The 13,191-nt window shown below is 38.3% G+C and overlaps 1 protein-coding gene across 1 annotated transcript in view; it reads left to right on the top strand.

Moving 5' to 3' along the window:
• The window catches only part of abca4a (ATP-binding cassette, sub-family A (ABC1), member 4a), a 68,805-nt gene that overhangs the window by 52,957 nt on the left and 2,657 nt on the right, over positions 1 to 13,191 (top strand). The window contains exons 33-48 of the mRNA XM_059327504.1: positions 106 to 211; positions 810 to 884; positions 1,980 to 2,149; positions 2,227 to 2,404; positions 4,064 to 4,179; positions 5,468 to 5,615; positions 5,701 to 5,824; positions 6,677 to 6,806; positions 6,945 to 7,065; positions 7,724 to 7,786; positions 7,870 to 7,976; positions 8,862 to 9,003; positions 10,129 to 10,263; positions 11,409 to 11,512; positions 11,594 to 11,686; positions 12,263 to 12,512. Of these exons, the coding sequence (XP_059183487.1) occupies positions 106 to 211; positions 810 to 884; positions 1,980 to 2,149; positions 2,227 to 2,404; positions 4,064 to 4,179; positions 5,468 to 5,615; positions 5,701 to 5,824; positions 6,677 to 6,806; positions 6,945 to 7,065; positions 7,724 to 7,786; positions 7,870 to 7,976; positions 8,862 to 9,003; positions 10,129 to 10,263; positions 11,409 to 11,512; positions 11,594 to 11,686; positions 12,263 to 12,512 (2,062 nt within the window). The remainder of the gene's footprint in view (positions 1 to 105; positions 212 to 809; positions 885 to 1,979; positions 2,150 to 2,226; positions 2,405 to 4,063; positions 4,180 to 5,467; positions 5,616 to 5,700; positions 5,825 to 6,676; positions 6,807 to 6,944; positions 7,066 to 7,723; positions 7,787 to 7,869; positions 7,977 to 8,861; positions 9,004 to 10,128; positions 10,264 to 11,408; positions 11,513 to 11,593; positions 11,687 to 12,262; positions 12,513 to 13,191) is intronic.

Below are 13,191 nucleotides of genomic sequence, written 5' to 3'. Positions count from 1 at the left end.
TTCAGGACTTTTAGTTGCAGTGCAGTAATTTCACAGTGTGGTGTTAGTACTTTTACTTAAGTAAGGGATCTGAATACTTCTTCCACCTCTGTCTGTGTTGTCCAGGTATGGAGGTATATCTGTTGGAGGACAACTTCCTGTTTTACAGCTGCAGCCAAAGAGCGTCCAGGACCTAGCAGCACAGCTGGGACGCCTGCTCAATGTGACTGGGGTAAGGCTTTAAAACAAATATCTCATGTTTGCTTGTGTTTTGTGTGATTTTATGAACCTGGTCTCACAGAAATCCGTGAAATAGCCACGGATTTCGCTTAACTCAAAATCCGTGGAATAGCCACGGAATCACTCAAATTTCTGTGAAACTGACACGGATTTCGCTACAATGCAAGTTAATATTTGTTCCTATTGGTTTGTTCCAAGTCACGTGACTTTCAAGGTCCCGGCGGTCAGAACAAAGAACATGGCGGACAGTTCTCTCATTTTTAGTGGAAAAAATCTATATTTTGACTTAATTTCTGCATGATAATGGATTTTGATCACATTTCTAGCGAGAAATATATGTTTTATTTTCTAAATATTCACTCAGTGAATGTACATAATCACTTTGTATGTTGGAATAGCCACGGGATATGACTGGCATTAACTTGCATTGTAGCCAAATCCGTGTCAGTTTCACGGAAATTTGAGTGATTCCGTGGCTATTCCACGGATTCCTGTGAGATCATGTGTGATTTGATCCTTGTTCCTGTGTGTTAATCACTTTGCTCTTCAGTGATGTTTTGTGTAATCGGGCCTTGGGTTTGTGTTTACAGGGAAAATACTCCAAACAAACGCTGAGAGACATAGGAACGTTCCTCAGATTCATGGAGACTCCAAACAATGTCAAGGTCGGTCCAATAATGCCTCGTCAGCAGGATGAAACCTTCATTTCTCTGGTCGACTTCTCTTACTGTAGAAAACAATGTTATATTGTACAATATTTTGTCACAAACTCAACAAACTGAGGATGGATCCTTTGAAGTCTGATTGGCCGTCCACCAATCAACTGTTTGACAAGTTAAATAAAAAGATTTAAACAGAAGAATGTCAGAAACTGTAAGAAACTAAAATTATTAGTAATTAAAGTAGAAGAGATTGAAATAATAAGTCAGTGTACAACCACACTAACTACATGCTGCTATGCTACATCACATAATATCCAAGAACGCTTGTGGTTTGTGTTTGGCTGCAAGGAAAACCATTCAAAAATACTTTTTTTTGAGATCTCGTTGAAAAAAGGGTTGACTGCAGGTCTTGTTTGACTGGAGATACTTCAATACTCCTTGGTGCTGGGTGATTTCACTCAATGCCCTAAAGCAGGGGTGTCAAACTCAAATACACAGTGGGCCAAAATTTAAAACTTGGACAAAGTCGCGGGCCAACATTGATATTTATTGAAAAAATTGACCTAAACAAGTTCAAATGAAATGGAACAAGCAAAGCTTGATATAACTTAATATTGCAAACATGCAAAATCGAATATCAAATAAAACAAACAAACACATCAATGGCATTCATTTCTTAAATAAAATGTAAATAAAAATCGTATGTCCCTTTATTTTATATGCGGCCTTCTTTAAATTAAAATTTAACAGTAATATTTTTCCACAGGCTAAAAATAAATGTGAGAATAAAATAACAATAATAAACCAAATGACTAATAATAATATCCTTCAATGAATGTGCAGCCATTCAAGCCTTGGACTAGCAAGAAAAAGTGCATAAAGACAACTTTAATTGTTGCTCAGTTTGCTCCACACTGATCTACTGTGTTCAAGCCAGAACACCAGCAGAGCATTCTGGGATTTGTAGTATTATATTTTGGTATTTCCTCGCGGGCCAAATATAATTATACTGCGGGCCAAATTTGGCCCACAGGGCAGAGTTTGACACCTCTGCCCTACAGACACCTCGCCCTGCTGAAAGAACACTGTCTTTTCCAGGTGTGGTACAACAATAAGGGCTGGCACGCCATGGTTTCCTTCATGAACGTGGCCAACAACGGCATCCTCCGTGTGAACCTGCCCAAAGGAGCCGACCTGGACGAATACGGCATCACCGCCATCAACCATCCACTGAACCTGACCAAGGAGCAGCTCTCTGAGATCACTGTGTGAGTCACCAGCTACATTTCAGAGGTGTATCTTGTGATTCTTGTGTCTCTGATCATGTCCTCTGTCCTGTTCCCAGTCTGACCACTGCAGTGGACGCACTGGTGGCCATCTGTGTCATCTTTGCCATGTCCTTCGTCCCGGCCAGCTTCGTCCTGTATCTGATCCAGGAGAGAGTCACTCAGGCCAAACACCTGCAGTTTGTCAGCGGAGTCAGTCCTCTGGTCTACTGGACGGCCAACTTCCTCTGGGACATGGTACATGACCCCACCACCTACTGAGACCAGGCCTCACTGTGGCATTTATAGTCAATCACATGTCTTATTTTTATTTTATTTAAAAAAAAAATAATTTTTTATTAACGAATAAACAAAGAAAAGAACAGTGGATTACTTATTAGAAGCCACAATATGAAAACAAAACACTAAAACACAATTCTAGACAACAAAGTCAGACTCAGAAACATATTTACAAATGAGACATAATGTTAACACAAATAACATACAAAGAATAATATAAACGACAACCACAACAACAAAAAGGAAAACAACGATACACCAGTACAAAGCCACATGGAGAAAACAGAACAACAAACAAACATGAATTTAGCCCAAACAGAAATATAGAGAGACTGGTAATATACACAGATTCCAGGATAAAAAGAGAATCATATGAATCGTTAATTAAATTCAAAGTAACCCTTTAGACCAGGTGAGTCTGGTTTCAGGTGTAGCATTATTAATCTGGCTCCTCTCAACAAGACAGACATCAAAAAACAATAAAAGCCAGGTTCTCTTGAGATTCGTGACAGGTTCAAACCAGTTCTTTATGATGGTTTTCTTGGCAGCCGTAGAAGCTGCTAGTATTATTCTTTTCTGCTGAAATGAAACTAAAATGTTGGGATTAGATCCAATAAGATATAGAATAGGACATAAGGGAAAAACTTTATCTATAATAGTGTTAGTAATATCATTTATACACTACCGGTCAAAAGTTTTAGAACACCCCAACTTTTCTAGTTTTTATTGAAATCAAGCTTGTTTTTTATTGAAAATCTAGCAAATCAACAGCTTGAAAGGGTACAAAGGTAAGTGGTGAACTGCCAGAGGTAAATAAAAAAAATATAATGTACATTTCAGAATTATACAAGTAGGCCTTTTTCAGGGAACAAGAAATGGGTTAACAACTTAACTCTATGGAGTCTTGGGCTATTTTGTCCATTTTTGAATTCTTTTCATGTCTTTGTAAGTCATTTTGTGTCTTTTTTGGTCATTTTGTGTCTTTTTTTAGTCATTTTGTGTCTTTTTTGGTCATTTTGTGTCTTTTTTTAGTCATTTTGTGTCTTTTTTTTAGTCATTTTGTGTCTTTTTTTAGTCATTTTGTGTCTTTTTTTGGTCATTTTGTGTCTTTTTTTTGTCATTTTGTGTCTTTTTTTAGTCCTTTAGTCCAACATAAAATGTGATTTTGAATCTTTTTTTTACTTTCAAAACACTATCATGCTCAATAAAGACTTTTAAATGTTGCAAATGTGCATTAATTTCAGAGTACACTGAGACATTAAACTGCATAATTTTCAATTAAATTCTGGAAAAGTTGGTGTGTTCTAAAACTTTTGACCAGTAGTGTATATTTCCAAAGAGGTTTGACAACTGAACAGGACCAAAACATATTATATATGTAGAAAGTCTCCCTTCAAACAGTCACTGTCAGTTAATTTCATTTTAAATCTGCGCTCTGGAGTGAAATAAAATCTATGTGTGAATTTATAATGCATGTAATAATAATAGCATGTCTTAATGATGTTTATAAGAACAACCAAGGCAAAGATAATAAATGTCACTGGCTTTCCTCTTCATGAAATAACTTTGTATATATATGGAATGCAAGCTCTTAATGTTTTATTGTTATTTCTCCAGTTGAATTACTCCATCAGTGCAGCGATGGTGGTGCAGATTTTCATCTATTTTGATAAGAAGTGTTACACCTCACCAACCAACCTCCAGCCACTGATTTCCCTCCTCATGCTTTATGGGTAAGTTTCTGTCTTTTTTTAAGCTTTTTTATGACTGTAAAATGAGGCCAAACTAAAAAAACTAGAAAGAAATCTAGTCTTGCTTTTGAACACACTTATACATATATATTGCACAAACATGAAGTATTTTCACATTGTTGTTGGGCAGAATACCAACATAATTAAAAGTCTGTGTGCTCCAGCTCTTTCCTCTAATAAATTATCTCCATTTCAATGAAAGTTAAAGCCTAATTCTTGCATTGATTCCAAAATCACTGGCCAATTTTTAATAGCAGGGATTACACAGGCTTATTGCTCTGTTTCTCTTTTTCTTTCTGTTGCCACAAATGTGCTCGATCAGCTTTGACTTTATTCTAAAACTGGACACATTGGTAGATATTCACATGCACTTTTCAGCTGTCATCACCAGATTGTTGTTACACTCCAGTGGGTCAAATTCACTCCACAGCTCACGCTAGCTACAGCTGAGCAAACACATCAATTATGTACATATGTACATAAATTATATATGTTTTTTGACTGTAATGACCACTCTGTAAAAAAAGAAAAGTTGGGTGAACTCAAAATTTCAAGGCAACAAACTTCGATAAAATTTTAAGTTGGACAATTAAACTAAATATTTTAAGTTTTGTTTTTGAGTTTGCTCAACTCTGAATTCAGATTTTTGTCAACTCAACTGTAAGTTGTACTAACTTATAATTTTACATTGTAATAACTTTTAATCCTTACTTCTGCTAACTTCTGCAATGTGCTGAATTGGCACGATTGTAACGCTGCTATGAAATGTCAGCTGATGTTGCGACCACAATTTTGAGTTAGCATTGATACGCTAATGGCTACTCTTGTAGCTGTAACAAGCAGGGCCGCTAACATCAGTTAGCCGCTAACATCAGTTAGCCGCTAGCATCAGTTAGCCGCTAGCATCAGTTAGCCGCTAGCTTTCACTAATGACCGAATTTCACCGCTTTCCCACATTTCCCAACAAAGAAATAAGAGTTATTTAACTTGTTTTTGAGCAGACAACTGGCTTCCTTTGTTGTGCTAACTTACATTATTGCCCTAAATGTCAATAATTTATATTTCCAAGTTAAACCAACTTAAATCACTGTTTTAGGCCAAAAAATACAAGTTGGCTTTTTTGCAGTGCACAGCTGCTCTCCAAAAAACAAATGGGCCTTATAGTTTATCATTGTATATCATGTAGTGTATCAGTGGTTTCTGACATTAATAGATTGTGATATTCATTCTGCTTAACTGCTATTTTTTTATCCCTCTCTTTCTCTTCCAGCTGGTCTGTGACCCCCTTGATGTACCCCATGTCCTTCTTATTCAGCATCCCCAGCACAGCCTACGTCTCTCTGTCCTGTATCAACCTCTTCATCGGCATCAACAGCAGCGCCATCACCTTCATCCTGGACCTTTATGAGGGCACCACAGTAAGACCACTCACTGGGGCTTTCTCTGTTTATTACGTCTTCCCTGCATCCTCCATATTTTAACCTAATTTGGATTTGTTTCCAGGCTCTTTACAAGTTCAACCAGCTGTTAAAGAGCGTGTTGCTCATCTTCCCCCATTACTGTCTGGGCCGAGGCCTCATCGACATGGCCATGAACCAGGCGGTGACTGACGTCTACGCTCGCTTTGGTAATTATACACACACACTCATATACAGAGTTATATATCACAGTCCAGCAAGCAGATATTTCTAGCCAGGGGCGTGTCTGAGTGTCCAAAGAGGGGGCAGATTCAGTGTTAGGGTGTTTTAGCTGAGTTATACACTAGTCTAGACGGATTTCAGAATAAAGGCCTCCTATAAGAAGTGAGGAGCATTTATGGGTACAAGTCAGGAACCGGCCTACCTTACATATCTCAAGGGTGCTGAGTCCAAAAAAAAATGGTTCCCAAGCGAAATTTTGAGTTTTTGACCTTCTAATTTGTATCAAATGGCCACCAAATTGCCCATCTTGCTCAGTCGTTGGACCATTTCCCCTTAGTTTTTTTGTAAGTAGGCAATCAAAGATGAGGAAATTAAGTTTCTGGATCTATAGTCTAGGGTCAGAGCAAGGATATAGTGGAGGCTCAGTGTCTTTTTTATGTATATATATATATATATATATATATATATATATATATATATATATATATATATATATGCAAAATACCAACTGTCAGCCATCATGTCAACACTCTGGATGGATGGATGTGGGGTCACTGAATGCATCAGAAACCTGATAGCTGACATGTGTCATCACGGCCTGAGCCAACACACTCAATACTCCGTCTGTGCACCAAGAACTCTGCAGCAGATGCTTTAGTAGTGAAGAATGCATCTGGGAAATTCAAACTGACAAATGAAAATATATTAAATCATTGATTTTAATGAAAAATATATCTAAGATAGACTAAGCTTCTTCTGCGGCTGAAAAAAGGAAAACCAGCAAACACTTGTAAGAAGCGTGAAAGCGTGAGTGAAAAGTTGTGTTTGTGTTTCCTCAGGTGAGGACTACAGTCCAGACCCGTATAACTGGCACTTTATAGGGAAGAACCTGTTCTGCATGGCTCTGGAGGGATTTGTCTATTTCTTCCTGAACCTTCTGTTCCAGTATCGCTTCTTCATGGATCACTGGTAACTGTAGTTTAACTTGTTTCAACTTGCCAAACGTACTCTTTGAAAATGACAATGTGCTATAAGATAGGACAATGTAAATGTGATTTGACTGGAGGAAGAGCTGATTTACTGAGTAGTTCATGTCTCCATTGGCAGGATACCAGACTGCCCAAAGCCTCATATTCTGGATGAAGATGTGGACGTGGCAGAGGAGAGACAGCGACTCTATAAGGGAGAAAAAACTAATGATATTTTGCGCATACGTGACCTGTCCAAGGTGAGACATTCTTCTCTGGACAAAATGCTAAAATGCTAAAAAACTTTTCCAGAATTGTATTGAAAATGATGCAGTTTAATGTCTCAGTGTACTCTGAAATTAATGCATATAACAAATAAAAAATTGAAGTTAAAAAAATAAATCGTAGAATCAGTTTAGAAAGGAAAATGTGTTCTAAACTGTTGACTCATGGAAGTAGCACCTTAACAGATAGAACAGCTGAACACACTCAATGGAAATCAAATATTCTTCAGAAAGTTCTTCCCAACTCTGTTGCAGAAGTTCCCTTAAATGTGGAGCAACTTGTAGGTTGTAAGTGATCAAGAAAAGTTGGGACACCTGTAGGAATTGGTAGCAACTTAGCAACTTTCAAGGCTTTAAGTTGTTAACCCATTTCTTGTTCCCTGAAAAAGGCCTACTTGTATAATTCTGAAATGTACATTATTTTCCAGTTTTGGTTAAGCTTACCTTTTTTTATTTACCTCTGGCAGTTCACCACTTACCTTTGGACCCTTTCAAGCTGTTCATTTGACTTGAACTGCTTGAATTTCAATAAAAAACTGGAAAAATTGGGGTGTTCTAAAACTTTTGACCAGTAGTGTATGAATTTTTGTATTTTTGTATATAAATCATTTTTGTTCCTATCTCACTCTGCCAGACATACACACGAACCATCATCCCAGCAGTGGACCGGATCTGTGTCGCTATATCACCTGGAGAGGTTTGTGTGGTTAAACTGATAATTTACTCCACAGAAGAAAGAATTCACTTCATGTTTCATGTTTTACTCTGTATCCTCTGCAGTGCTTCGGTCTGCTGGGGGTGAATGGAGCAGGGAAGACCACCACGTTTAAGATGCTGACTGGAGACACTGATGTCACCTCAGGAGAGGCCTCAGTGGCTGGTCACAGGTTAGAATATACTGGTTTTACAAATAGGAACCAATTAGCCTGGGTATACCCAGACTGCCTTGCGCGCTCGATTTAATTTCGAACCTCCATCCAGTCTGGCAACCAGGCCCGTTTCTTAGCCCTGTTTTAGGATCCAATCACAGAGCGGGGAGGGACGGCAAGACGATGACGCGTACTACTCGGCACTTGGAAGCTTGTAGTTTTCCGGATCCAACATGGCTGCTGCAGACGCGAAACTCTCTTTAGCTGTAGATGGTGTTTTAAATAGTTTAGAGCCAAAGTTGAAAGGCGAAAGGTCTCTGGGGGCTCCGCTGTCCCCCGGCTCGTAGCGAGATCACCGGTAGCGGGGCTATTACCCGCTAGCGGCGCTAATCACCGGCACTACCGTAACGCCGGTGATCTGGCTCCGAGCCGGGGGACAGCGGAGCCCCCAGAGACCCCCAGCAGCTTGTTTATTGCCCATAAAATCAGTGGATGTGTGTGGCTGAATGACATGAGGGGGAATAAAGCGTGAAAATAAATAATCTTGCAGAAAGCGAGAACTGGAGAAGCAAAGCAGCAGCAACACTCTCTCACAGACACACACACAACAAACATCCATCTCTGTTGCTCTACTACGTCATCTGGTATAACTGATCTGATTGGCTAAGAGCTACCTACAGACGCTTTGATAGACATTCTAAGCGCCCAATAAACGGCTCCGGAGGATCGTAAACCACACCTCCTCTACGGAGAAATGAACGGCTGGTTCCCAGACTAGATATCTATATTTGTGATTAGACTGGTGTTAGCCAGGCTAGGAACCAATATGGAATTTGATATAATTCTTTAGACTTGTTATCAACTTCTTGTTGTTTACTCCAGTGTTTCCCTCTGAATCTTCAGCATCCTGACCAACATCCTGGATGTCCACCAGAACATGGGCTACTGCCCTCAGTTTGATGCCATCGATGAGCTGCTGACAGGGAGAGAACACCTGCACCTCTACGCCCGCCTCCGAGGAGTCCCAGAGTCTGAGATCAGCCGGGTGAGAAAAGAAAAGAAACCAAATCCACCTGATCGCTGTTTCTTTCAGAATATACATCATGTTTGTGTCTAAAACGAACACGTGTTGGTAGCCCAACTTGTTAATCATCCGGCATGAAAAAGGTGATATTTATGGTAACACTTTACAATAACCAACTAAGTAATGTTTATAGATGGTTTATAAACCAATTATTAACCATTTACAAAGTGCTGTACATATTTGATCTTTAAATTATTTTAACCAATTTCTTAAAGGTTTATGAATCATTTCAAAATCATGAACATACTTAATATGGTGTTAAAAATGTTATAATGAGTGCAACTAAAACTATTAATAAACTATTAATTATAATTGAATTGTTTGTTAATGGTACATTAACTATAAACTTACATAAATAACTTACATTTACTAACTTACATTACATTACACTTACATAAACTTACTTAATATACCATCTAGTTGCCATTTATAAATTATGTAGTTAGTTAAACATTAATAAATTATATATTTACCATTCTAAATGGCCTATATACGTTTTATAAATGATTAAACATTCATAAACTATCTGTTTACCTTTTATAAGTGATGGTTCTTGTAAAGTGTTACCATATTTATTTAAAGAGTAAGCAAAATAAAGTCACACATCCTTTCATTAGAAAAAAAATCAGCCAAACCATTAAAGGGAGGAGCCTAGTGGAGCATAAAGGCAGAAATATATTTTCAGTAACACCAACATGGATCCACAGTTGAAAACTGTTAATCACAGATAAGTCACTAGCTAGTCATCAGGCCCTGAGGCTACATCCTCTTCTTTAGATAATAAAAGATGTCTATAATCAATAAATACAAATGTTTGGCAAGCTTGTTCCTTCCTTGAGCGAATGCCGATTTATGGAATATGTCAGCGAACCAGCTATTATAATCAGCTCGTCATAATCTAGTAAACAAGTTCACTTAGAAACCAACCCTGTGTTTGTGTTTTTGGGTGCATTCTTATTTTGATCTGCCGGATTGTGTTCATGTATCAATTAGACTTTACTGCAGTCTGACTGATTATAATATGATAATATGATAATATGATAATATGATAATATGAGGCGCTGACAGTGTTCTGCTGGTGCTCAGGTAGCAGAGTGGGCCATCCAGAAGCTGGGTCTGTCAGCGTATGCAGGACAGAGCGCTGGGACCTTCAGCGGAGGGAACAAGAGGAAACTCTCCACCGCCATCGCCATGATAGGCTGCCCTGCTCTGGTGCTGCTGGTGAGAACAACTGATGCTGTACAGATATATATACATCACAGATATGCTCAGATATCATCACCTCCAGCAACAACACTTCAGTCAACAGGCAACTCACTCCTCCCTCACACCAGATCAAAGAAGGAGAAGCACACTGTAAAAAAAACCTGTTGTTTTTACGGTAAAAAAACAGCAGCTGTGGTTGCCAGAACTTTACCGTAATAAATACGGTGCAACTTTTTTCTAATATTACGGTAAAATTATATTAGTACTGTTGATTTCACGTTTAAGATTGCCATTTTATTCCATATTTTACCTAAAAAATATAAAAAAATGTCCATCCAAAGAAACGCTGTTCTGCCATATAATTGACAAAAAAAAAACGTTATAAATGCCGCATGAATTTAAGATTTTACCTTTAAATATTACAGTATATTTCTGTTAGACATATGGTGTTTAGTACATTTAACATACTATAACATATGAAAAAATGATGGCTTGTATTTATATTACAGTATATTTTTGCTACAAACACGGTGCCAGAGTATTTTAAAGTGGAATAATTTATTTAAAATTTAAAAAAATTACTGTTTTGGCTGATTTATACGTTTACGGTGTTTCATTGTTACTGAAACTGAATTAACTCATTTGTCATTTTACGGTCTTTTACTGTCATGGTTTAACAGTTTTTCACCGTAAAATCTACAGACATTTTTTACAGTGCAGATTTTAGTATTTATGCCACGCGAAAGTGGAACACCCTGCCTGACACAGTTAAACATGCCACATCAAAAATAAATAATAAACATAAAAACCTATCTTTTCTCTACTTGAACTGTGTGTGTGTGGTTGTGGGAGTGGGTGCACATGTGTGAGTAAGTCAGTGTGTATGTGGTGAATATGGAATATCTTGTCTACCTGCACTCTTCAATTAATTTGTAATTGATTTTTGTTTGTTTTTCTATGTTTTTCTTATTTTTTAAACTGTAATTATGTGTATACATTGTGAAGCACATTGAGTCTGCCTTGTGCATGAAATGCGCTATAAATAAAGTTGAATTGAATTGAATAATGACACCTTTTGGTTTGGATTAGGGCTGAAGGATGGAGACTGCAGTATATGTTTGTCAGTATGTTGATGTGTTTGTTGTGTTCCTGTGTATCAGGATGAGCCCACCACAGGGATGGACCCTCTCTCCAGACGCTTCCTGTGGAACTCCATCATGAGCGTTATTCAGGACAAACGAGCTGTGGTGCTCACCTCACACAGGTAAACTACTGCTCTGGGTGTTGGACTGAGCATATTTATCAGCATCCATCTGAATTCTAATGTTGCCATCTGTCTTTCCAGCATGGAGGAATGTGAGGCTCTGTGTACCCGCTTAGCCATCATGGTTAATGGATCCTTCAAGTGTCTGGGAACCATCCAGCATCTCACATACAAGTTGGTCTTCTTCTTTCATCCTTTATCACATCACATTTCAAAATAAAATTCCTGAATCATTCATGCAACAATGAAAGAAATCCCATCTAATTAGAACATGGTCTCACAGGAATCCGTGAAATAGCCACGGAATCGCTGAAATTTCCGTGAAACTGACACGGATTTGGCTACAATGCAAGTTAATGCCAGTCATATCCCGTGGCTATTCCAACATACAAAGTGATTATGTACATTCACTGAGAAAAGATTTAGAAAATAAAACATATATTTCTCGCTAGAAATGTGATCAAAATCCATTTTTATGCAGAAACTAAGTCAAAATATTGATTTTTTCACTAAAAATGAGAGAACTGTCCACCATGTTTTTTGTTCTGACCGCCGGGACCTTGAAAGTCACGTGACTTGGAACAAACCAATAGCCACGGGATATGACGACATGAAATCCGTGTCAGTTTCACGGAAATTTGAGTGATTCCGTGGCTATTTCACGGATTCCTGTGAGACCAGGTTCTCTAATTAACATTCTGCAAAATTCTGATGTTTCCTCTTTTGCTTGCATGAATGTAAACTCACCAGGTTTGGTGACGGCTATGTGGTGACCATGAAGATCAGGGCAGCTAAGCCTGGTTGTGTCCCAGACCTGGACCCTGCCGAGGCCTTCATGGAGACCACGTTCCCCGGCTGCATCCAGAGAGAGAAACACTACAACACTCTGCAGTACAAGATCTCCTCCTCCTCCCTGGCCAGGGTCTTTCAGATGGTCCTGGCTAACAAAGACAAGCTCAACATCGAGGACTACTCCGTGTCTCAGACCACTCTGGACCAGGTGAGTAGGAAAACACAACATGTAGAATAAAATGGGAATTTACAGGTGTGTACTTTCTCTCCAGTCTTCTTCCAGGAGAATAAGAGGACTACGGGAACCCTGAGATAAAAATTCTGGTGTCCAATTTAAAAAAAACACTTTTAAAAAAGGGTTCCTTACATGTTTTTTGTCATCTCCCAAACTGGTGTTATTTTAATCTGTGAAAACAGGTGAAAAGAGTTTTTCTTCAGGATTCAGGAAGTGTTTCACTACTCATTGTTCTGTATATCAGTAGTTCTCAACCTTTTTGAGTCGCGACCCCCAATTTAACATGCATGTTGTCCACGACCCCCGTTCACTGAACACAATCTCACACGCACAGTTCAGATCACCCAAAAAACAAACAAAATGACCAAAAAACGGAACCAAAATGACCAAAAAAGACACAAATTGACCACAAAATGATCAAAAAAGACATAAAATGACCGAAAAAAGCCAGAAAATTACCAGAAAAGACACAAAATGACCAGAAAAAGACACAAAATGACCCAAAAAAAGGAAACAAAATGACCAAAAAATACACAAATTGACCACAAATTGACCAAAAAACACAAAAAAAACACACACAAAATGACCAAAAAAAGACATGAAATGACCAAAAAGACTAAAACACATTAACTCATGAACACTTCAACACAGT

The sequence above is a fragment of the Centropristis striata genome, chromosome 23, assembly GCF_030273125.1.
Source record: "Centropristis striata isolate RG_2023a ecotype Rhode Island chromosome 23, C.striata_1.0, whole genome shotgun sequence".
In the NCBI taxonomy this organism is placed as follows: Eukaryota; Metazoa; Chordata; class Actinopteri; order Perciformes; family Serranidae; genus Centropristis; species Centropristis striata.
This window is presented reverse-complemented; position numbering and strand designations above follow the sequence as displayed.